The sequence below is a fragment of the Apiospora aurea genome (assembly GCF_038362705.1).
Source record: "Apiospora aurea strain CBS 24483 chromosome Unknown utg000007l_segment0_segment0, whole genome shotgun sequence".
Lineage (NCBI taxonomy): Eukaryota > Fungi > Ascomycota > Sordariomycetes > Amphisphaeriales > Apiosporaceae > Apiospora > Apiospora aurea.
In genome coordinates this window covers 2065034-2086355 of record NW_027117394.1, presented here as the reverse complement: position 1 = coordinate 2086355, position 21322 = coordinate 2065034, and the positions used below count along the sequence as shown (strand labels likewise).

The window sequence follows — 21322 nt, the reverse complement described above, 5'->3', positions numbered from 1 at the left end:
TGTGAAAATGTTGAGTGACGAAGTGTTATAGTGGTTCAGGGAGGAGGTTCTGCTGGGGAAATCTCTGGTCAATGAGACTTCAACGGCGAAGATGAGCAGCCTTTATGGTCCTAGATATATCCATACTACGATACTATTCCGCCATGCTCTCCTGGTAAGTGAGACTGAGGGTACCTTACGAGGTGCATCTTACACTGCACATTGTATACAGCATCCCTGCTATCTCTAGGTTTTGACGCTTTCAACCCAAGATCCTGATATCGGAGCTTACGGCCTGTCGTCACTGCCTCGGTCGTCATCCAGGACTGGTCTACTTGTTTCCCCTCCGTCGTTATCTTGAAGTCTGTGATGCTGGGTTCGCCATCCTACGTACACACCATCCATGGAGTAATCCAGAGTCACCGCGTATGGCAAGCCGTCGTCAGTGCCTCTGGCACTTGAAGATCGGATAGACTCGAAAGATAAGCCCGGATTCTAGAACAACACTGCCGGAAGCAGGCCACCACGAGGATTGCTTCCTCTATGCAGCTTATACCAGCCACCAAGCGTCGCATACGTGCCATAGCTGCACCTTATAGGCCCCTTTACGGTATACTTACACCCATAGCCTGCTTGTGGGGTTGACGCCGCTTTATGCGAAGACGTGGCCCTCCGGAAGAGGAAGTGTGACATCTAAAGGACCATAAGGGGCTACGAATACATTAGCCCGTTTCTGTGTCGCCCGAGTTCTTTACGAACGACATATCAACTACCGACTTGAACTTTATCTCTCTCTGTCTTTGAACAGAGAATCCATTCGGCCAAACGCAACACTTCAAGAAAAGCTGCTCAGACTCAGCTGTTATTATGGATATCAACGGATACGCCTTTGTCGTTGGCGGTGGTAAGCGAGCATTCTCCTTATCCGGCCAATGCAGTTTTTCTACTCCGCCGCGCCTGCTAACTTACCTTTGCCAAGGGAGCGGGATCGGCCGAGCGTGTGCTCTGGAACTTGCCAAAGAGGGTGCTGCCGGCATCGTCATTGCTGATATGAACGTCGAGGCGGCGAAGCAGGTTGCCGCCGACTGCTCGAGCGTGGCAACCGCCCAGGGGTTCCGAGCTGAAGCAGTTAGTGTCGATGTAACCCAGAAAGCCTCTGTCGACGAGGCCACTGGATTCGCGGTGCGAGCCTTTGGAAGGATCGACTATTGCGTTCACTGCGCAGGGGTAAGATTTTAGGCGCAGAGCCTCCCCTGCTCTCTCCCCCTATCCCTCTATCTCGCTCCCCTTCTCGCCATCCAATGGCTCTGGCACGATGCAGAGATCAAGCTGACGGTATCTGAAACGGCTTATGTGCAGATCGGAGTGGAGAAGCAGCGCGAGTTTGCGGAGGCTGACATCGACGAGTTCGCCCGCTTCCTCGAGTTGCATGTCACTGGCAGCTTCCTGCTCACCCGCAGCGTGTCGGCGGTCATGAAGACCCAAGAGGCCAATGCGAATGGCCCCGCCGCGCGTGGGAGCTGTCGTGGATCCATCGTGCTTCTGGGGTCCGGGTCCTCGTTCGTGGCCACCCCTGCCATGGTGCAGTACACCACGGCCAAGCACGCTGTCATCGGCCTGGCCAAGAATGCCGGTACGTCGCTCCTCCCCTCCTCTCCCCTCGATCGTGCTTGACCTGCCTGTCTTGGGGTTTCCGTTGCTGACACGTAGGATACGACATCTTTTTCAGCTCTTGATAATGCAGCTTACGGGATTCGCGTCAACTGCGTCTGCCCCTCCTGGACTGACACCCCCATGATCCAGAGGGCCAGAGACGGGGGCATCGACATCGACGCTTACGTCAAGATGGCGGTCCCTCTGGGCCGTATTGCCACGCCGGAGGAAGTGGCGGATGCAGTCGTCTTCCTCTGCAGCCGCAGGTCGAGCTACATGACTGGATGCGGCCTTATCATTGACGGAGGAACAACTCTTACCAGCCATGTCTAGATATCTACCTAGCTAAGAGGCCCAAAGGGGCAAACAAGCCTGGATTGGCCAATGCTGTCGCGTATTCTCCTTGCTCACTCAGGTCCCTGGCCAAGCTACACCCAATGTCACACAACATCTCCTCTACCCACGTCCAATGAATGCACTTCGCTTGTGTGACCTGTCGCGGGGGTGCTATTGCCGTCTTATGTGACGTAAGCTGCGTGTTCCTGTGCCACTTCCTTGGGCCGCGATACAGCTATGCGCGGAGCAACCCGAGATTTCTGGGTGAGACATAGATCCTCATTGGACGCCGGTTAGGACCCCGTGTTTTTTTTTTTTTTTGTTTTTTTTTGTCGGATGCACCCGCGCTGCAAGCCATGGTAGCGAAGGGGCAGTGGCTTCAACGCCCACCCGTGCTGGCGTGCAACGGCCCGTACTATGTCTCACGTCAGCTTCCACCCCCACACAGATACGCCCAAGATCCGTCCAGCGATGGCCAGGCACATGAGCGGGGCAGGTTTCTGACATGCCGCGCCTAACCAAGGACCGTTCTCGATCCCATCCCGGCGAGACGAAAACGAGACAGAACCGGCGCAACTCTACCCCGTGGGCGGATAGAAACTCATCCCGTTCAATGGAAGGAAGCGCGGAGATAGAATCGAGGGAGAGGACGGAGCAACTCTGTTTTCCGTCCCAACCATGTATTGGAAGTGACGTTGGGGAAGGACGGTGTTTACTTGCTATTAGCCAAGGGGAGGAGAGGTCGACGTTCCCTTAACTAGAAAGTGCTCCCCTGACGGAGAGAAAGAAACCAATCCATCACATCAGACCATCATTGGAACGTACTTACAGACAACAGTCCACTGAATCTCCCCTACCGTCCCATCTTCACTTTACTACCTCAAACATGGCTACTTCCGAAGAACTGCTCACCACCAGCGCGGGATACGTCTCAACCTTCCCTGCCCCGGGTCTGCGCAAGACTGTGCGCCACATCACTGGACACAATGCCGAGGGCAAGGGCGTCTTTCTTTCGACCGACTGCGGCGACCACCACCGCATCATTGGCAACGAGCAAGCCATCGCCAACATCCTCTACTCGACCAAGGAGACCCCTGTCGAGCTCAACGGGGACCACGATGTCAAGTACGCCAAGGAGACCGAGGTAAGTAAAGCACTGTCCCCCTGTCCCCCTGAAATGTCACATTTGGTTAAACTCCTTTCTTTGAAAAGCCCGGCCTGCACATCCACAACGGCTCCGTCTGCCGCATGATCGACTTTGGCCCCAACGTGCTGTCGCCGATGCACCGGGCCGTCTCGCTCGACTACGGCGTCGTGCTCGAGGGCGAGTTCAAGCTGATCCTCGACTCGGGCGAGGAGCGCGTGATGCGCCAGGGCGACGTCAGCGTCCAGCGCGCCTCGGCCCACCAGTGGCACAACATCACCGGCAACGGCACCCTGCCCGGGCGCATGATGTGGATCTTGCTGGACTGCAAGCCCGTCCTCGTCGACGGGAAGCCCCTGACCGAGGAGCTCAACGAGCTGCAGCCGTACTACGAGGGGCGCTAAGCAAAGCAAAGCAAAGCAAAGCAAAGCAGATGGGGAGGATGGTAGTCCGGTCCAGTACACACATGTGTTGTTGTGTGTGTCTGCTATTTGGTGGAGTAGAGCAGCTAGTACAAAAAAAGATTCACTATCATTGAAACCCATTTTGTCGCTTAGATCTATCTGCCTCCACGAGTTTGACCTGGTGCCTTCGTCAAGTGCTGTATTGGAAACAAGCGCTGCGTTCGTCTATGATGCTGAGCAACTAACTGCCCGGGGCAATAATACTTGTGGTCCATATTTGAACAATGAATGCATGCTGACGGTCATATTCAGAGAGTGTGAGAGATAAAACAACACAACTAGGGAATGTGACCCAAAAGGAAAAAAAAAAAAAGGAAAAATAGGCCCCCTTCTCCCCAGGTGCAATATTCAATTACTTTGTTCGACATGGCAGGGTATTTCCGAACTGCAGACTTGATCCAACCAAATTTCAATTTGAATTTTCAAGTATATTATTATCTCAGATGGCACCGTGTTTACCACTAAATAGCTACATAAATCCTCCTATCCATTCGCTGTTGCCGACGAGTTTACAACTCCTCACATTTCCCCTTCCAAACGCTTGGAATGCGCGTCCTTCAGCTTTGCAAGCTTGAAGTCCCGCCAGAAGATCCAATCCTGTCATCCAGCGCCACGTTGTTAGACTACAAAAGAGAGTCGGGGGAGGCACGAACGGGTGGGGTTTCATAAACTCACCCAAAACGTCCGCCAGGCGAACGTGTCGAAGAATCTGATGATGCTGGTCGTTTTCCCGTACCAAAACCACGCTGCTGGAGATGGCTTCAAGCTTTCCGCTGCCACGTTTGCGGCATACTCAAACCGGTTGGTGGTCTCTGGCACCCTCTGGACATGCTTCTTGAACTCGGGCGCAAGAGGTGCATAGTAAGAGCCTGGTCAAATGATCAGGATCTCAATCTGGACAGGGCATGTGCGGTTTTGGCAGATCGCACCTTCAGGTAGCTGTCTGTGTACGTCGTTCTTGAGTATGTTGGTCCCGATCTCCCCGGATATGATCTTGGGTGGGCCAGTCTGTTAGCCACATACCATACCGTGATACCAATTAAAGACGCGTGGATTCCCAAATACTTGCCGTCACCACCCGGACACTGCGGATTGGAGTTGTAGTCAGCCATTTGTAATCCTGATCGTGAGGGCCCTGGTTGAGAATCTTACTTCAGCGGAGACATCTCCACTCGCAGCGTATTCGACCAGTGATGCAGTGCCGCTTTAGTCGCATTATACGAGGCTTGAAAGAGGTCCGTTGTTAATGCCAGAACGTCTCTATAGAGGGAAAAGTCGATATTAGGCCACACATACATCCATACAGGTACGGTACTACGCCGCCGATGGAGCCAATGTTGACGATGGCTCCGCGGGATCGGATGAGCATGTCATGGAAATGGTGAACCATCTGCATGGGGCCGAAGAGATTGACGTCAAACATTCGCTTGACCGGAACGATCTCGGTATCAATCGCGGTCATGGTGTAGCCTTTTGAGACGTCAGTATCAGATGTAGTTTCGGTTGCGGCGTCTAGTTGATCTTCGGGGAGGACGAGGATTCTCACATAGTCCACTACGAGACATTCAGGTCAGCCGCCATTGAGTTCCATGCACGTGAAAGGGAAAAGGGAAGGTATGAGGGATATGTCACTTACGCATTGTTGACCAGCACGTCCAACCGACCGCCGGTAAGTTCTTGGATGCTCTGCTTCAAGTCCAGAATAGACTGCTCGACAGTCAAGTCGAGCTTGAAGCAGGTGATGCCCGGTTCGTTGAGGTGGTCGCTCGACTCTGTCGGAAGCACAGTAGCAATGGCATGAAGACCACGACAGGCATACTCTTTGACGAGAGCCTCCCCGATCCCTCCTTTTCCACACCTGCAGTGCTGGTCAGTACGTAACTCTGCCCATTGCTCGAGTCTTAGCGGTAGGTAACCTCAACATACCCGGTCACCAAGGCGAATCTTTCTTTGCTGGACATGACAGTGCGATGCGAATTTACGACTTGTGGAAAGAACGTATGAGGATCGGGGGCACTGGCGTTCTGTCCTTCGAATGACAATAAGACTTCCGCTCCAAGAGACGAGCGGCTGAGCGACCTCTGTTGATTGCAGTCGTCTCGGCCATGATCCTGCGAATCCTGCAGTTTCCGTCTTGGGCAACTATCTCATCACGGCTGGCTATCGGATGCATTGGCATTTGGGATCTAGCGCTGTGTTCGTGGGCTGAAGCTGCATAGTACAGCCAGGGTTGGGCAACTTAAAGCGGCGAGCATCTGCAAAAGCAGTCAGATCCAGGATCGGATGCGTGCTTATAGCTGCATACCTGCATATGCAGTTGCCCCTCCCGCCTTTTCCAGCACGACTATACTCTCTCCGAGTCCGAGCCCTATTCCGCCACCGACGAGCGGACAGATTCATTGCACCGGGCCTTGATGGATTACGCCGACCCAGGCAGCACACTTCTAATGCCCGGCGCGATGGGTGCGCGTCTCGCACTCTCGCTGCTTCCAGAGGACGAGGCCTTCTGTGCGCCGACTCCAGAGGAGCTCCTGCATTGCAATTAGGCATCTGTTGACACCTTCTCGCGCCTAGTACGATGCACTCGACTCTCCGGCACCTCCTCATGCGGGCCAGATGGCTTTTGACAGCGTTTCCAACCAACATGGAAACGAGAAAAGAGCTCCTGCTCTTGTTCGTGCTGGGCTCTGCCGCCCTCGCAGTGGTCTTCTGGAAGACCACCAAGGTAGGACGACGACCCCAGAGCTGGCCTCCAGGGCCGCCAACTCTGCCCCTGATTGGCAACCTCCACCAGATACCCAGGCACAACCGTCACTTACAGTTCCAGAAATGGGCCAAGGAGTACGGTCCGATATACTCCCTGGTGCTGGGAGGGGAGAGCCATGGTCGTGCTTTCGTCCGACCAAGCCGTCAAAGACCTTGTAGACAAACGAAGCGCCATCTACTCGTCAAGGCCAGATGCGTACATACCACAGGACATTGCCAGCGACGGTCTTCGGCCCCTGTTCATGGTGAGTCTTCCCATGGCCTCCTGGCGGAACATTGGGGAAATAACGCAGAGTCTAGGAATATGGCAAGACTTGGCGTATGGTTCGGAAACTGGCCCACAGCGTCTTGAATGTTCAGGTGGCGCGGACATACGTGCCATATCAAGACCTCGAGGTCAAAGCCATGCTTATGGGACTCCTCGAGAGCCCAAGCGACTTTGTCAACCATGTACGACGTTATACCATGTCCTTGACCACGCAGCTGACATTTGGACACCGAACCCCGACGAGTGTTGACCCAACGCTCTTGGAAGTGTTTGATGTATGTGTTACTCGCGACCTCTTGCCAGAATGATGCTTGCCCTGACCGGATAGATATTTGAGCAATTCTCGGCAATGGCTACCTCCCCAGTAAGTGTCAAAGGCATACTGCCTAGATTGGCCCCTATTTTGCTGGTTCCACAGTATAACAACGAGCCTATCCACGCTCCGAGTTTTTCTTCTGGCTGACCTACGCCGGGGAACAGTCCGCGGCGATACTTGATGTATATCCTGTGACCAGAAGTCTGCCAAGCCACCTTTTCCCCATTACCAAGCACGGGAAGGAATATCATGAAAGAGAACATGCATTATTCATGAAGCTTTTCCTGCGTGCGCGCAGCCAGCTACAGCAAGGGACCGCCATGGTAAGTCACCTCTGACCCGAAACACTGCTCACTCTCAACTGCGACTGACAACGAGACTAGCCCTGCTGCTGCATAGACTTGCTCCGCCTGCAGAAAGAGCAGGGCTTCTCCGACGACATTGCGTGTTACATGAGCGGCTCTCTTCTCCAGGCAGGGTCCGAAACAACCGCAGCCATCTTGATTGGCTTTGTCCAGGCCATGGTCGTCTTCCCCGAGGTGGCCGCGAAAGCCCAGGCGGAAATTGACCGTATTTGCGGAGACCGGCTGCCCGATCTCAATGACTTCCCGGATTTGCCCTATATCCGCGGTTGCGTCAAGGAGAGCCTTCGGTGGATGCCGGCTGTTACCTTGGGTGTGCCGCACGCGGTAACTCAGGACGATTCGTATTTGGATTATCACATTCCCAAGGGTTCGGCGGTTTTGATCAACGTCTGGTAAGCTCAGCTTCGTGTCCTTGTTCATGCAATGGGCGAATCCTCTTGACCCGCTAACAAAGGTGCTCCAATGCGCTCTCAGGGGTATCCAAAACGATCCAGCGAGACACACCCATCCTCGCCGGTTCGACCCATCCCGGTGGGCGGCTGATGCCCAGAACTCGGCCGAGGCGGCAAACAACCCCGACGTTAGCAAGCGCGACCATTTCGCCTTTGGTGCGGGCCGGCGAATCTGCCAGGGCATGCACATCGCCGATCGATCGCTCTTCTTGGCTATATCACGCACTCTCTGGGCTTTTGACTTCAAGCGCGCGGTAGACGGCCGTACTGGAAAAGCAATGGTGCCCGATACGGACGACCTCATGGACGGTCTGTTTACGTGTCCAACTCCCTTCAAATGTAATATAGTGCCCAGGAGTTCGTATAGGGATCTGCTTGTCAAGAAGGAATGGGAATCTGCTGCTGGCTTGCTCGACGAGAACTTGCAGTGGAAGGCAGCCCCTGAGGGTTTGGTCTGGAGGGATTACGAGACACAGTGAGGATCTGTCTTGCTTAGACCTTGGTCTTTCCGATACTAGAAGTGGCTTCCTTTCAAGCTATATCCAGGATAAAATGACGTACCAATTAGCAAGACATGCATGGTGGATCAAGGCTTCAAGATGAACCCTTGGTAGAGTCTTCCTGTGATGCAGAACCAATACCTCGTAAACTGGAGCAGATCAAACAAGCACCTCTCGGCTGTACGCCCGAAATGACCTAGAATACTACATCAGCAGTGACTGACAAGCTGTTGCTATTGGTTTGTGACCTGAGGCTCCGTCGGAACTCTTCCAGCGCGACTATTCGTTCGGTCTTTACCCCTGGAGTTAAAGGCAATGATATACCAGTCTATGCTGCATCCATTCCGTCCCTGCGGCCTCGGGGGCGGTGCAATTATGACTCCGTCGTAGGAGTGGAACAGTCGTGTTCTTCAAACCAAGGCCGGTTCTCGGCTGCATTGTAGCCAAGTACATTCCTTGCCAGGGTATATCTAGATAGTACCGAACCGGATACAGAATCGAGCACGCCCAGGTCGTTGACTGTAAGACACTACTCTGGATTTAGTTATACTACACCCGTTACACGAATACCAAGACATACATGCAGACAAGATCATGATTGGCCTAATCCTCATTTTCCTTAGTCTCGCACTACTATACAGCCTCTACGGATGGGCTCTCCCGAAGCCCATCCCTGGCATCCCGTACGAGGCCACGGCCACCAAGAGCCTTTGGGGCAACATGTCCGAGATCATGGCCTTCAAGAAGCGCCACGGGGAGGTCCGCCCCTGGTTCGCGCGCCAGGCCGTCCGACACCGGGCGCCGCTCACCCAGGCGTGGCTGACGCCCTTCAGCCGGCCGGTGCTGATCCTCTCCGACTACCGCGAGGCGCAGGACGTGTTCCTCCGGCGCAGCCGGGACTTCTTCCGCGGGCCGCGCAGCTGCGACGCTTTTCACGGCTCCATCCCCGAGCACCACATCGCCATGATGAGCGCGGACCCGCGCTTCAAGCGCAACAAGGAGCTCGTCCGTGACTTGATGACGCCAGGGTTCCTGCACGATGTGAGTGGTTTCCGTCCCGGCGGTGGTGGTGGTGATGGTGATGGTGTTGGTGTGGTAGTTTTCCTGTAAAGCCCCTACGATGCGCTTCTGCTCAGTCGCTGACCGGCCACGCGCCTACAACACCAAAAAGGTCTCGGCACCCCAGATCCATGCCAAGTCGATGATGCTGGTCGACCTGTGGACGCAGAAGAGCCGCCTCGCGCAAGGCCGGCCGTTTGACGCTCTGGCCGACCTCTTCGACGTGGCCATGGACATGATCAACGCCGCCGCGTTCGCGCTCGACGACGACATGAGCACCACCAAGGCGCAACTGGACTTCCTCAGCAGCAGCAGCAGTAGCAGCAGCAACAGTCCTGATTCAGGTGGCGACAACGCATGGTCCCCCGTCACGTCCGCGGGTCCCCACGGCGGCGTCCAGTTCCCGCGCCCGCCGGAGCTGCCCGACATCGCGGCCTGCCGCGCCCTGGCCGGGCACGTCGGCGTCCTGTTCAACTCGCTGGCGCCGCGGCTGGAGGACCGCTGGCGGATGCTGACGAGCGCGCGGCTGCGGGCCAGCGTGAAGAGGAAGGACCGCATGATTGCCCGCGCGATCGAGAGGAGCCTCGAGAGGATGGGGCGCGGCGGCGGCGGCGGCAAGGAGGCTGTGCCTACGTCGGCCCTCGACCACTTGCTGGCGCGCGAGAAGGCGGCGGCGATGAAGGCGGGGAGGGAACCGGACTGTCATTCGCGGAAGATTTACGATGAGGTAAGAGGCATCCCCTTTTTGGACATCATGCGTGATAAGAAGACTCGGGCATTGATTTACGCTACGTCTAGCTCTTGGGGTACATAGTCGCTGGCCACGAGACCAGTGCAACAGGTCTATCTTGTAAGCCCGTTAAACGGTTACCATTCATATGAGGTACACGGAGGGAGGTCTTGTTTCCCACCTGAACAAGCCACGGGCTCTTAGAAACCCGCATACGTTGACATGATTACACGACAGGGATGATCAAGCTGCTGGCGACCCATCAAGCCGTGCAAGCGCGCCTGCGCGGGACCCTCCGGGCCACCTACGCCGCCGCCGCGGCGGAGTCGCGCCAGCCGACGGCGCAGGAGGTCGCGCTCGCGTCGGCGCCGTACCTGGACGCCGTGATCGAGGAGTCGCTGCGGTACGCGCCGCCGATCCCGCTGCTGATCCGCACGGCGCGGGCCGACACCACGCTGCTGGGCCACGCGGTGCCGCGCGGCACCGACGTCTTCATGCCCGCGCTGGGGCCCGGGTACACGGCGCCCGCCGCCGCGGTCGTCGTGGAGGCGGTCCGCTCCGAGAGCTCCCGCACCAAGGGCTGGGGCGGCCGCTGGGACGAGGGCGATATGCACCTGTTCCGGCCCGAGCGGTGGCTCAAGGCCGACGAGGAGGACGGCTCGAAGCAGAGTTTCGATCCGCAGGCGGGGCCGATGATTACCTTTGGGCTCGGGCTGCGGAGTTGTTTCGGTAATGTCCCTTCTTCTTTCTTTTTCCTCCTTCAGAATAGTTGTAAGTGATGAATACATACGTCTGACAGCACAACAGGGAAACGGCTCGCGTACCTCGAGATGCGAATGATGCTTGCACTCCTCGTGTGGAATTTCAAGTTCGAAAAGTTGGAAGGGCCATTGGCGAGCAACCAGGCCAACGAGTCCATCACCACGTACCCAAAGTCTTGCTATGTGGCACTGGAGAAGCTTTCTTTGTAGGCAAAATGACGGCTTGAAAAGCGAGTCGGGCATCTTCTACAGCACACTCGTAGTAACGGATCGAGGTACGTCTCTACTTCCTCGCCTTCCATGATTTGAGTTCAACCTGTAACATGGTAGCGCGTTGGAGGGACGATATGTAACTGTTTATCTCTGCCTGTTGCATCTGGTCACGATGATGGCAGCGGTGCTGGCGACCATTTTGTGGTAACGTCAGGGGATTCAGGGGCCGGCTGGCCTGGTAAATTCTGTATATCCAATAACAGTATACTACGTGCTAGACCTATGTGCTCTAACTGACTTGAAGCCCTCAAGTAATGATGACATGAAGAACTAGATCCGATAACCTAAGCACGATGGTATCCAGTAAAAGGATGATATCACATTATGTTGCTCCTCCATTCTCCTTGACCGCATTGACATCAAGCCGCTTCCACGGCGATAGCACCGCCGCCACGAGAGCGACCCCCATGAGGGCACACTCGAAAAAGTAAGTCACCCTCATCCCCTGAAGGTACGACGCCACAATGCCGGGCAGGTCCGCGGCCGAAAACACGCCGCGCAGCTGGCCGGCGCCGGTGGCGACGACCTGCAGGGGGTCGACGTGGGGCGCGAGGCCCGGCAGCGACCCGATCAGCGTGTTGACGAAGGCGGACTGCGCGGCCGAGACGCAGAGCGCGCCGCCGAGCGTCTGGAAGCTGAGCAGCATCGACGTCGTCGACGACAGGTCTTCGGGCGTCGCCGACGCCTGCCCGATGACGATGGGCACCTGGAACGCGCCGCCGAGCCCGAGCCCGGCCACGAGCTGGAACGCGACCCAGCGGCCCGTGGCCGTGTCGACGTCGAAGGTGGCGCAGAGGCCGCAGCCGAGGACGCCGAGGCCCGCGCCCGCGACCATGAGCGGGGTCGCGAGCCCCGTGCGCGAGATGAAGACGCCGGCGGCCAGGGCGCCCGTCATGGCCGAGACAATGAAGGGCAGGTTCTGGACGCCCGAGATGACGGCGCTGCTGCTGCGCACGGCCTGGAAGTAGATGGGCATGTAGTAGATCATGGCGAAGAAGGCGCCGGGCAGCACGACCGCGTACGCGGCGGGCAGCAGGATGCGGCGGCGCCGGAGCAGCCGCGGGACGAAGATGGCGCGCTCGCCCTGCCACCACTCGCACAGCGCGAGGGCGGCGAGGATCAGGACCGTGCCCACGAGGAGGCCGATCACGGTGGGGTTGGACCACGGGTAGATCTGGCCGCCGTAGTGGACGGCGAGGAGGTAGGCGATGACGGTGCCCATGAGGAGGGTGGTGCCGATGGGGTCCATCTGGAGCAGTCTCTCTCGCATAGTGGCGACCTGCGGCTTCGCGGACTCGGGCATGCGGAGGAATAAGACGATTACCCCTATAGAAACGGCGCCGATCGGTAAATTGATCCAGAAACACCTGGTACCTGTTAGCCTTTGTGTCTAACAGCTGTCTCTACTATAGAATCAACTTCGATGTCGCACATACCATCTCCATGTGGTGGTGGAGGAGAAAACGCCACCCAGTAAAGGCCCGAGGACACTGGCAAGTCCATAAACGGCCCCGAGAATACCAGTGTAAGTCGCACGGTCCTTGGGCTCAGCCACGAAGGCGATGATAGTATAGGAGCCCGAGCCGACGCCAGCAGCGCCGACACCAGCGACGGCACGGCCGATGATGAAAGAAGGGGACGTCGGCGCCACGGCACAGACCAGGCTGCCGACCTCGAAGATGACGATGGCGGCCAGGTAGCTCGGCTTCAGGGGGAAGTACTTGTACATCTTACCCCATGTGGACTGGAAGCCGCCGGCGGTCATGAAGAAGGCGGCGCCGTACCATGCCACGTCCTGGATGCCGTGGAACTCATCCGTGATAGCCGGGATAGCTGTTGCGACAATGGTCTGCAAGTGGTCAGATATAGCTTGAGGCCCCCTTCGTACCTACTTGGGTTTCGGGGGCTGACGACTGGAGGAAAACTCACATTGTCGAGTGCGATGAGGAAAATGCTGATATTAAGAGCCACGACGATCATCAGCAGCTTGAATCCAGTAGGAAGATCCGGCGTGGGCTCAGGCAGCACGAGGCTTTCGCGCATCGTCTCGGTGGAGGCGGCGATCTCTGGGGGCAGGCCTTTCCCGACGCCGCCTGAGCTTGCGCGGAACGACTGTCGACTCCATCGCGAATGCGCCTTGTCCGACCTGGTGCTGCGTGCCCTGCGGGGAGACGCGGGGGTTTGTGTGCTGAAACTGTTGAGCCCGCCGGCGGATTCATGCCAGCTTGTTCTTTGGGAAGGGATGATGGCATCGGTGATACTGAATCTCAAATTGTCCAGAGGCAGGAAGACGCTCTCTGTCTCGGGACTTAGCCGATCCTGCGTGCTCACTCGGGTCTCATCTGCATCCGACGTTGTTGTTGTTTCGGGGTCGTGCCGGCCTTTTGCTACCGGTACGCCGTTCACCAACTCGATACCTAGGTTAGGCTCCGGCAGCATGGCTGTGTGAGAATGGCGATGGTCCTGGGTGATCGCTTGACCAGTGCATGGATATACAGGCGAGACGATGTATGTATGTCTGTTATGGACCTCTACGATTGACCTTCTGCGGTATGATCCGCCCTGGATCGTGAAGCCTGAATCGGATACAATTAGATATTTCCTTGCAACACCGATGCTAGCTCCAAATGCGTGTGGATGATGCTCCAGTGACAGCAAGCATACAACTCGTCCACCTTCTTTGTAGGGGCGCCATGCGCTCCATTGTGGTAGAACAAAGCCTACCTGCAGCATATCGCTCGCCTGCTGTACGTCCTGCATCCGCTGGAGTGTACATATCTAGGGATTGGTTGGATGGAAATCGTAAAGTCTCCGAACCTGAAGGGGGCCAAATTTACCTACAGCTACAGATACACCACTCGACAAAGAAAAGGCATGGCTTTGTTACTGCCAAGACACGGATGGATTATTGGTCCGACTTTGAGGCACCGGCCCAATGGGATATCCAACGGAATGTTGGAGGGATGACGAGAGAATTTAGCCATGTCCGCTCCCGTTCCCTCTGGGGCTGCACGACATCTCGACAGGGATGGTGAGATCTGAGACCACAAAGTACCAGCTTGGGAATGGCCCAATCTTGGTGGGAAGATTACCGAAGGGGACGATGGATGCCACGAGGACTATGCAGAATAAAAAACAAGATGTACCTAGTGACTATCTCGTAAGCCTTGCAATATACCCGAAACCCCGGCAAACTGCAGCTCCTCCATCGTCTCCTCCCACAGACGTTCCGAGAATGCCTGGCCCTCTTTGGTGTACCAAAGCTTCGGGAATCTGATGACCTGGTGTTAGCTAAGTCTGTAGATGCTTTGGGACCGCCCGCGTCCAACCGAGAGCACACGAGGGAGACCAAATACTGGTCGATAATAGGTAGCAAACTCACGCTTTAATCGCCCAGTCACTGAGCAAACTCCCATGACACTCGCTGCCCCGCGCCACCGCCGCATCCACATAAGTCGTCGCCCCGACGTCCACGTCCCTCGCCACGAGGAACTGGAAGACGGCCCACAGTCGCACCGCGACCGAGGAGAACTCGCGGAAGAAGGCCGTGCCCTTGGTCGTGCCTGGGTTCGGCATGTTGACGAGCACGTCGTCGGGCCCCACGAACTCGGCCGCCAGCTTGGCAAAGAAGAAGGTGAGCAGGACCTTGGACCGCCCGTACTGCACGAACTGGTTGTAGCCGTCGGGCGTGTCGAGCTGCTGCAGGATCGCTCCTCCTCCTCCGCCTTTGCTGGTCCCCATCGGTGTGGAATAGGCCAGGTCCGACCCCACGATGCTCAGCACCGGCGGCCTCGAGGACTTGGACTTGGACTTGGACTTCTTGAGAATGGGGAGCAGCAAGATGGCCAGAAGCGCCGTGGAAAGATAGTTGACCTGCAGCGAAGTCTCGTGCCCCGTCGCGGCCACGACCGAGTGCTCCAGCTTCATGAGCGCCGCGTTAAGGATGGCGATATCCAGCCGCGGCAGCGTCGCGCACCTGGCCGCGAAGTCGCGGACCGAGTCGTAGGACTCCAGGTCTAGCGGCCACACGGTCACCATAGCGTCCGGGAATTGCCGGCGCAGCAGGTTCGCGGCGGCTTCGCCCCGGACCGGCGAGCGCACGCCCATGACCAGGTGCGAGAGCCTGAGCTCCAGCAGCTGTCGGCACGCGGCCAGCCCTATGCCTACATTGCTCCCGGTGACGAGGGTTACTTGGCCAGCGAGACTGATGCCGGCTGGTATGGGCTTCGGCTTTGTGAACTGTCGGTACAGGAACCCGAAGACGGTGGCTTCAAAGTCCGCTTCACTTTCCAGTCGTGATGACATAATGGTAAATCGTGAGCGAGCTTCTCGGGCGCGAGGAATAAATAGCGTGTGCAACCTTTCACAGAGGTTTACTACCAAATCAGTTCTACTTAATGAATTTCTAACTGCGAGGCGGAAACCATGGGTACGTGGTATGTAGCAAGGAGATGATGCGACGGTGATCGCAGGCTCGGCATTGTGTGTTCATCCGGGGCCGGATAGTCTATTTGCCCATTGCCTGCCTACATATGCAGTAAGATTTAGAAGATATGCAGGTAAGTTCTTGTGCATACATTGACTGTACGTGACGGTACATCATCACAGTAATAAGAAAGTCCAAAAAGCCCCTATCCAATTTCTAGACTAGTTGTCCAAATCCTTCACCAACACCCAATGAGTTCGTTTCTATTACCCCTTAATGAGGGGAACATAGAATCGGAAGCGGTTCTGAGGATCGTATTTGGCCTTGAGCCCAAGCAGCCTCTGCATACGCCAAGGTTCATAGCCATAGATTGACTCGAGAGACTCATCGCCAGTGGCGTAGTTCGAGTAGGTCGTGGGCCGACGTCCTGGTTGGCTTGCGTACCAAATATCGCGAATATCATTCGCCAACTTCTGAGCGGGAGCCATGAGCTCAGGCGAGGGAATGACAAACGTGGTAAAGCTTGAAAGTCATAATGTTAGCGATACTCTCAATCGTGTTCTCTCAATCGCTCACAGATATGCATGCAGGCAACGGCAGATGGAGAGGGGTGGGATCATAAACTTACGCAAGATGAAGGTCATCGCGATGAGGATACGCAGTCAAGACGGGGTCCACAGCCTGGACCGCCTTCGTAGAGTAGCCCTCATAGAAGACCACGCCGCCAGCTGCCAGGCTCGGGTACGACGCCATAGTGGCGTTGAATAGGGTCAAGATCTGGCGCTGAGAGGTGACGTTGTACGAGCGGAGGCCGACCGACGTCCCGGCTTTCAAGTTGGACAAGCAGCCTGGACCGCCCTCGGCCATGCCTTGGATCCCGGCAATCTCGGGATACGGGACATCGCCCTTCTGCTGCGAAAGGGCCGGGATGTCGTTGAACGGCTTCAGGATCTTCTCGGCATCCTTTGCGGACCCGGCATAAGCAAAGTTCCATGACAATACAGGCTAAAGGACGTAGTTAGATCACAGGTACTTGTTTTGGGGAGATCAAAAGGTCAAAGGGGATCCGAGCCACTTACATCGGTTGTGTTAAAAGCTGGGTTGATGATCACGGAGCCAAACTCTACCCCCATTTCCGGTGGTGTCTTGCCGTCCTTGTGGAATGCGTTCAGCCTCTCAAACAGAACTTCCAGCTTGTCTTGCGACCAAACATAATTATGGTAGTGCCACGTGTCGATTTTGCGACGGTAGATCTTGCTCTCCGCGCTCGTGACGATGCCGAAATTGTGACCGGCGCCTTGCATGGCCCAAAACAAGTCACTGTGGCTGTCCTTATTGACCTTGATGGTCGAGCCGTCGGCCAGGACCACGTTCAGGTTGATGACGTTGTCACTGGCGAGGCCATGAAGCCCTTGGTAACGCCCATGACCACCACCCAGGGCAGGCCCAACAAAGCCGACGCAGTTGTTGCTTCCCGTCGCTATTGTGTCAAGATCAGCATGCATTCCATGGAGTAAGATCCAGCAAACGAAGACACTTACAAGTGACATAGCCGGCTGCCCAAAGAGTTCGTACAACATCACCAATGTACTGCCCTCCCTGGATCAAGGCAGACTTGCCACCAGGCTGGATTTTGATGGAAGTGAGCCCAGTCATGTCTATCGTTATCCCTTTTAATGTGGCGACAGCTTCAGAGGCCCCATGGCCGCGGTTAGTAGCTAGAAACTCGATATTGTTCCTGTTGCAGTACTTGACCTGAGCCGAACTGTTAGCTGAATCCATCGTAGATATCAAGCGAGCAACAGCTCAGCCAAGAGAGACTCACAATGGTCGATACATCCGACTCCTGTGCGGGCCTCACGACAAGCTCTAGACCACGAGGCTCCGTTGCAGTGTTCCATCTCTCAGTCGCATTTGCCCATCCAGCGTCGGATGGGCGGATGATGACCGTGCCTTTGGAAAGGAGGGAGCCCAGCTCTCGCTGGATCTGAGCAACTGGCACGTCACGGCGGGTAAAGGGCGCATTATGGAAATATTCTGGCACAGCAGGATGAGGTAGAGCGATGCTGGTACCCACAAACTGGAGGAAGACAAGGCCACAGGCTATGCGGCCAAAAAGGGTGTTCATGCTTGCTAACATGGCTTCGGAGGGAGATTCGATGGGATCAAATGGTTGATCGGTGGCGCGTTCTAGGAGATCACTGGTTCAATGCCAGGACGGCGACGATATTTTGTAGTCTGGCTCTTGCCTGGGCCAAGGTATGGGATACGACTCATTTCGAACCGGCTCGTCCCATCTCCGCGAAACGGTTCCTCCCAATTCTCACGCATCAATATCTCCCAGCTGAACATCTCAGCTGCGCCCCTATCTTGAGTCGCTCAAGCCCCCGCCCTCCCCTTGGACGGCGGAGCATCATAAGTCATCCTTCCGGACAGGCCGTTGATTCCTACTAGAATTAATAGACTTCGCGCCCCTATCAAAGCAGAGAAACGCCTACCTAGGCCGCGATGGGAGACGGAGGGAGCCTCAACCATGGACAATACTTCGGAGAAGGATTCCACTCGATAACGTCAGCATTCAGCTCGTGACGGCTCGAAGCTGTGTGATGAATCTTTTACAAGGTCTCGAGGAGGGTTGGCGATGGCCCTGGGCTCGATTGATGATTCACTGCACTTGTATTTGCGGAAGTACCGGTTGGGTACCGACATGGGTCCCACGCCGTACCAAGGATGTAAGCCAGCAGCTGTACCTATAGGCTGACTGCAGGATCGCACCTGCAGCTTCCGATACCCGTCTGAGAGACAAGTCTCGACCAGTCCAGCAGGGAACGAGTCCGCGGAAACAACGGCCAATGATCGCAGTAACTCCGTTCTTATCTAGATGGCTACAAGACCTTCCGTGATTAAAAGAAGCCTAATTTGCGGCCCTAGAGTGTTGTTATCTTGTGTCCAATTTTAAACAGTACTTGCTTAGCCGCCTGTTTTAGTGGTGAATCCTTGCCAAAGACCTGTAAGAGAACACAAAGAATAGTCGGTTGGGCAAACATGGCTTGGGGTTGGCAACTCTGGCTTTCACCACGCCCGACGCGGCGCACCAGAACTCCTGCTGAACCGCGCATGCTCTCCGTGGACGACGCGGCGCTGTACGAGTTCAACTACGAGGATGGAGGTCGACTGTCTGTGAGGGAGACTCACTACGCAGACAACCCTTCGGTGAAGGCTGGGCTCTCCGGGCCGCCACTGTAAGACAAACTGACTCCTGCCCACCAGAAATCAGCCTTCGCCTCCCACGCTTCAACCACCTCTCCCCTTTTTAGTTGCCGTCCATTCTCACACGTGGCGTGGCGCATGCTTATCATGGATTGTCCCCGGGGCAGGCACATCCACTTACGGCAGACGGAATTCTTCGAGGTCGAACAGGGCGTCCTTGTTGTCGTGAGAAACGAGCAGGAAAGTGTACTCACCAAGGAAGATGGTGTGGTCGTCATTCCACCTGGTACTCGGTGAGTCTCGGCCTGACAGCCCTACTGCGACCTCACCTCAGTCGCCACTACCCACATGTTTTGTTTCCTTTTCCTGGAATAGCTCTGCTGAGACGAAGTTGTCTTGCCGCCCAGTCACCGGTTCTGGGCACACAGCTCCAACAAGGGCGACCTCGTATTCAAAGTGCACGCGGAGCCCCACGATGCAGAGCACGGCTTCGACGAGGCCTACCTGCGTAACGCCCTGGGCTATCTCCGGGACTGCCAGCGGGAGAAGTTGGAGCCCTCCGTCTTCCAGCTGGCCCTGTTTGGGTGCATGAGCGAGACGGTGCTCACGCCACCATTTTGGGTGCCTCTCTGGATCTTGAGCCTGCTGCACCACGTGCTGGCATACTGGATCGCGGCGCCCCTGTTAGGGTAGGAGGCAGCCACCACCGACCCTTCTCTGCAGACCACCAAGCTGACCAGTCAACAGTTACCAGGCGACTTACCCGGAGTACAGTAAGGAAGACCAAGGCGACACTCACAAGTGGGACTAATCTTGTCTGCTATGAGCCACTTTGCTCGAGCCAGACTGAACGAGCTGGAATGAGAGTTGCATTCCCAGGCTAGCAAAGCGTGACGATCGTAGTTTGGCAGTGCGCTTATCGAGATGGACACATTGGTGATGAAGGAGGAAGGGACCCAAGGACCCGGCCTGGTTAGTGCTGTGCCTGATTAGTGGGGGGGTAAATCTAACCGGTTTTTAGCTCATTGTTACAGTGTCACCTCTGTTCAGCCGTCGAAGTCGGGCGCTACGCAGTGGCGGGGGCCCTCAGCATCACGAATCACCTAATTCAGGACTTACACACTATCACACTTTCACATTGAGGCATGTAGTCGTAGCTCTGAAGAACTGCATATCAGGTCACAAAGGCAAAAAGAAATCGATTTTATCCTACCAAGAAAACGCCAGAAGAAGAAACATCTAACCGCTCATACGCTGTATAATGTCCCGTACTCCAGCAAATTCCAGTTCCGACAAAGTCTCTTCCCACAACTGTTTCCCAATCGCGTCCCCCTCGGGCTTGTAGAGTAGCGGGGCCATACTATGTAAGCAGACGAAAATCAGTAAACGTCTGGGTAATACAGACGCACACACACACACACACACACACACACACACACGAGGTTTGCAAATGATGATGATGATGATGATTATATGGAGGAGGGACTACTTACGGTCGTATCACGCCGTCTTCCAAGTACTGCCCGTGGACCGTCTCCCGGTCGAAGCTGACGGCCGCGTGCACGATGCAGCGCGCGCCCAGGCCCGGGCTCTTGCCGACGAGGCGCGCGTAGACCCGGACCGCGAGGCCCGCCCACGACCCGTTGCCCTCGCGCGGCAGCTCGGACCCGTAGCAGAAGCCCGGGTTGGCGGCGTCGAGGGTGGCGGCGGTCCCCGGCACGCGCGCCGCCAGCTCGCGGAAGAAGAACTGGCCCAGTAGCTTGGACGTCCCGTAGCGCTCCTGCATGGCCCAGCCGGGCGTCGGCCGCTTGAAGGCGCCCAGGATGGTCGGTTTCGATGCGCGCTCGGCGAACTTGACCCAGCAGGCCGCGTCGGACGAGACGAGGACGAGACGGCCCGGGGGGCCTCCGGTGGCGGCGCGTTGGAGGACGGGCAGCAGCAGGATCATTAGGAGGGCGTTGGAGAGATAGTTGACCTGCACGTCTTCGTCAAACCCGGTAGCGGGGTTGAACTCCTCTGTGATCTTGTACAGAGCGGCGTTCAAGATGGCAATATCCAGGCGTTGCAGGGTCTTGGCCCGCTCCGCAAATTCGGTGACAGACTGATACGAAGACAGGTCCAAACTCCAAATTTCGATCTCACATGAACCTGGGGGACGCCCCTCTAACAGGGATTCTCGGGCGGTTTCGGCCTTGGGTACACTCCTTACGGCCATGATGAGTTTACTTAGTCCCAAGTCCAGAAGCTGGCGGGCGGTCTCTAGGCCGAGGCCGGTGTTGGAACCGGTGATGATGGCAGTCTTTCCCCTGAGGTCGACATCTTGCCGTGTGATCTCCTTTGTTTTCCCAAAGAATTGACGTTTGAAGAACTGGGACATGCTCGCCTCCTTGTCGGGCGAGATATCGAACTGCGGTGCCATTGTCTCTGATTTGCTCGAGCTGAGTTGGACTGGGACGAGATGAAGATGGTCAGAAACCTCGTACCAAGTCAGAACGAAATCATCCTATCTATCTTCTACCTGGCACCTGGCATCTGACCCTGCGAATGAAGGCTGTCGTGGGAATAGAATGCATTACACAAAGCCAGGACAGCGCCACAAAGTGCCAAGTACCTCTTTCTT

The 21322-nt window shown here is 56.2% G+C and overlaps 10 protein-coding genes across 10 annotated transcripts; 5 read left to right on the top strand and 5 right to left on the bottom strand.

The window, feature by feature from the left end:
- Nucleotides 1–846: 846 nt before the first annotated feature.
- Nucleotides 847–1965, top strand: PG986_010905 (NAD(P)-binding protein; the record flags this gene model as incomplete). The annotated part of the gene is made up of 4 exons (XM_066847127.1): nt 847–883; nt 959–1206; nt 1339–1612; nt 1724–1965. 4 exons carry the CDS (start codon nt 847–849, stop codon nt 1963–1965), a joined length of 801 nt encoding a protein of 266 aa, XP_066696618.1.
- An 889-nt stretch (nt 1966–2854) lies between these two features.
- PG986_010904 (uncharacterized protein) lies at nt 2855–3516 on the top strand (the record flags this gene model as incomplete). Its single annotated transcript, XM_066847126.1, has 2 exons — nt 2855–3112; nt 3181–3516. 2 exons carry the CDS (start codon nt 2855–2857, stop codon nt 3514–3516), a joined length of 594 nt encoding a protein of 197 aa, XP_066696617.1.
- A 579-nt stretch (nt 3517–4095) lies between these two features.
- Nucleotides 4096–5537, bottom strand: PG986_010903 (uncharacterized protein; the record flags this gene model as incomplete). The annotated part of the gene is made up of 7 exons (XM_066847125.1): nt 4096–4173; nt 4252–4445; nt 4506–4584; nt 4729–4780; nt 4881–5117; nt 5213–5434; nt 5503–5537. 7 exons carry the CDS (start codon nt 5535–5537, stop codon nt 4096–4098), a joined length of 897 nt encoding a protein of 298 aa, XP_066696616.1.
- Nucleotides 5538–6220: 683 nt separating this feature from the next.
- Nucleotides 6221–8222, top strand: PG986_010902 (cytochrome P450; the record flags this gene model as incomplete). Its single annotated transcript, XM_066847124.1, has 6 exons — nt 6221–6396; nt 6419–6587; nt 6643–6885; nt 7058–7249; nt 7310–7683; nt 7766–8222. The coding sequence occupies 6 exons, from the start codon at nt 6221–6223 to the stop codon at nt 8220–8222; spliced, it is 1611 nt and encodes a 536-aa protein (XP_066696615.1).
- A 615-nt stretch (nt 8223–8837) lies between these two features.
- On the top strand, nt 8838–11003 carry PG986_010901 (uncharacterized protein; the record flags this gene model as incomplete). The annotated part of the gene is made up of 4 exons (XM_066847123.1): nt 8838–9338; nt 9415–10108; nt 10270–10761; nt 10840–11003. The coding sequence occupies 4 exons, from the start codon at nt 8838–8840 to the stop codon at nt 11001–11003; spliced, it is 1851 nt and encodes a 616-aa protein (XP_066696614.1).
- Nucleotides 11004–11388: 385 nt separating this feature from the next.
- Nucleotides 11389–13505, bottom strand: PG986_010900 (major facilitator superfamily transporter; the record flags this gene model as incomplete). The annotated part of the gene is made up of 3 exons (XM_066847122.1): nt 11389–12433; nt 12503–12915; nt 12996–13505. 3 exons carry the CDS (start codon nt 13503–13505, stop codon nt 11389–11391), a joined length of 1968 nt encoding a protein of 655 aa, XP_066696613.1.
- A 939-nt stretch (nt 13506–14444) lies between these two features.
- Nucleotides 14445–15371, bottom strand: PG986_010899 (short-chain dehydrogenase/reductase family protein; the record flags this gene model as incomplete). Its single annotated transcript, XM_066847121.1, has 1 exon — nt 14445–15371. The coding sequence occupies one exon, from the start codon at nt 15369–15371 to the stop codon at nt 14445–14447; it is 927 nt and encodes a 308-aa protein (XP_066696612.1).
- Nucleotides 15372–16116: 745 nt separating this feature from the next.
- Nucleotides 16117–17620, bottom strand: PG986_010898 (FAD-binding domain-containing protein; the record flags this gene model as incomplete). The annotated part of the gene is made up of 4 exons (XM_066847120.1): nt 16117–16497; nt 16572–16972; nt 17034–17118; nt 17318–17620. 4 exons carry the CDS (start codon nt 17618–17620, stop codon nt 16117–16119), a joined length of 1170 nt encoding a protein of 389 aa, XP_066696611.1.
- Nucleotides 17621–18537: 917 nt separating this feature from the next.
- PG986_010897 (uncharacterized protein) lies at nt 18538–19513 on the top strand (the record flags this gene model as incomplete). The annotated part of the gene is made up of 4 exons (XM_066847119.1): nt 18538–18734; nt 18870–18995; nt 19110–19391; nt 19450–19513. The coding sequence occupies 4 exons, from the start codon at nt 18538–18540 to the stop codon at nt 19511–19513; spliced, it is 669 nt and encodes a 222-aa protein (XP_066696610.1).
- A 678-nt stretch (nt 19514–20191) lies between these two features.
- PG986_010896 (NAD(P)-binding protein) lies at nt 20192–21121 on the bottom strand (the record flags this gene model as incomplete). Its single annotated transcript, XM_066847118.1, has 1 exon — nt 20192–21121. One exon carries the CDS (start codon nt 21119–21121, stop codon nt 20192–20194), a length of 930 nt encoding a protein of 309 aa, XP_066696609.1.
- Nucleotides 21122–21322: the final 201 nt, after the last annotated feature.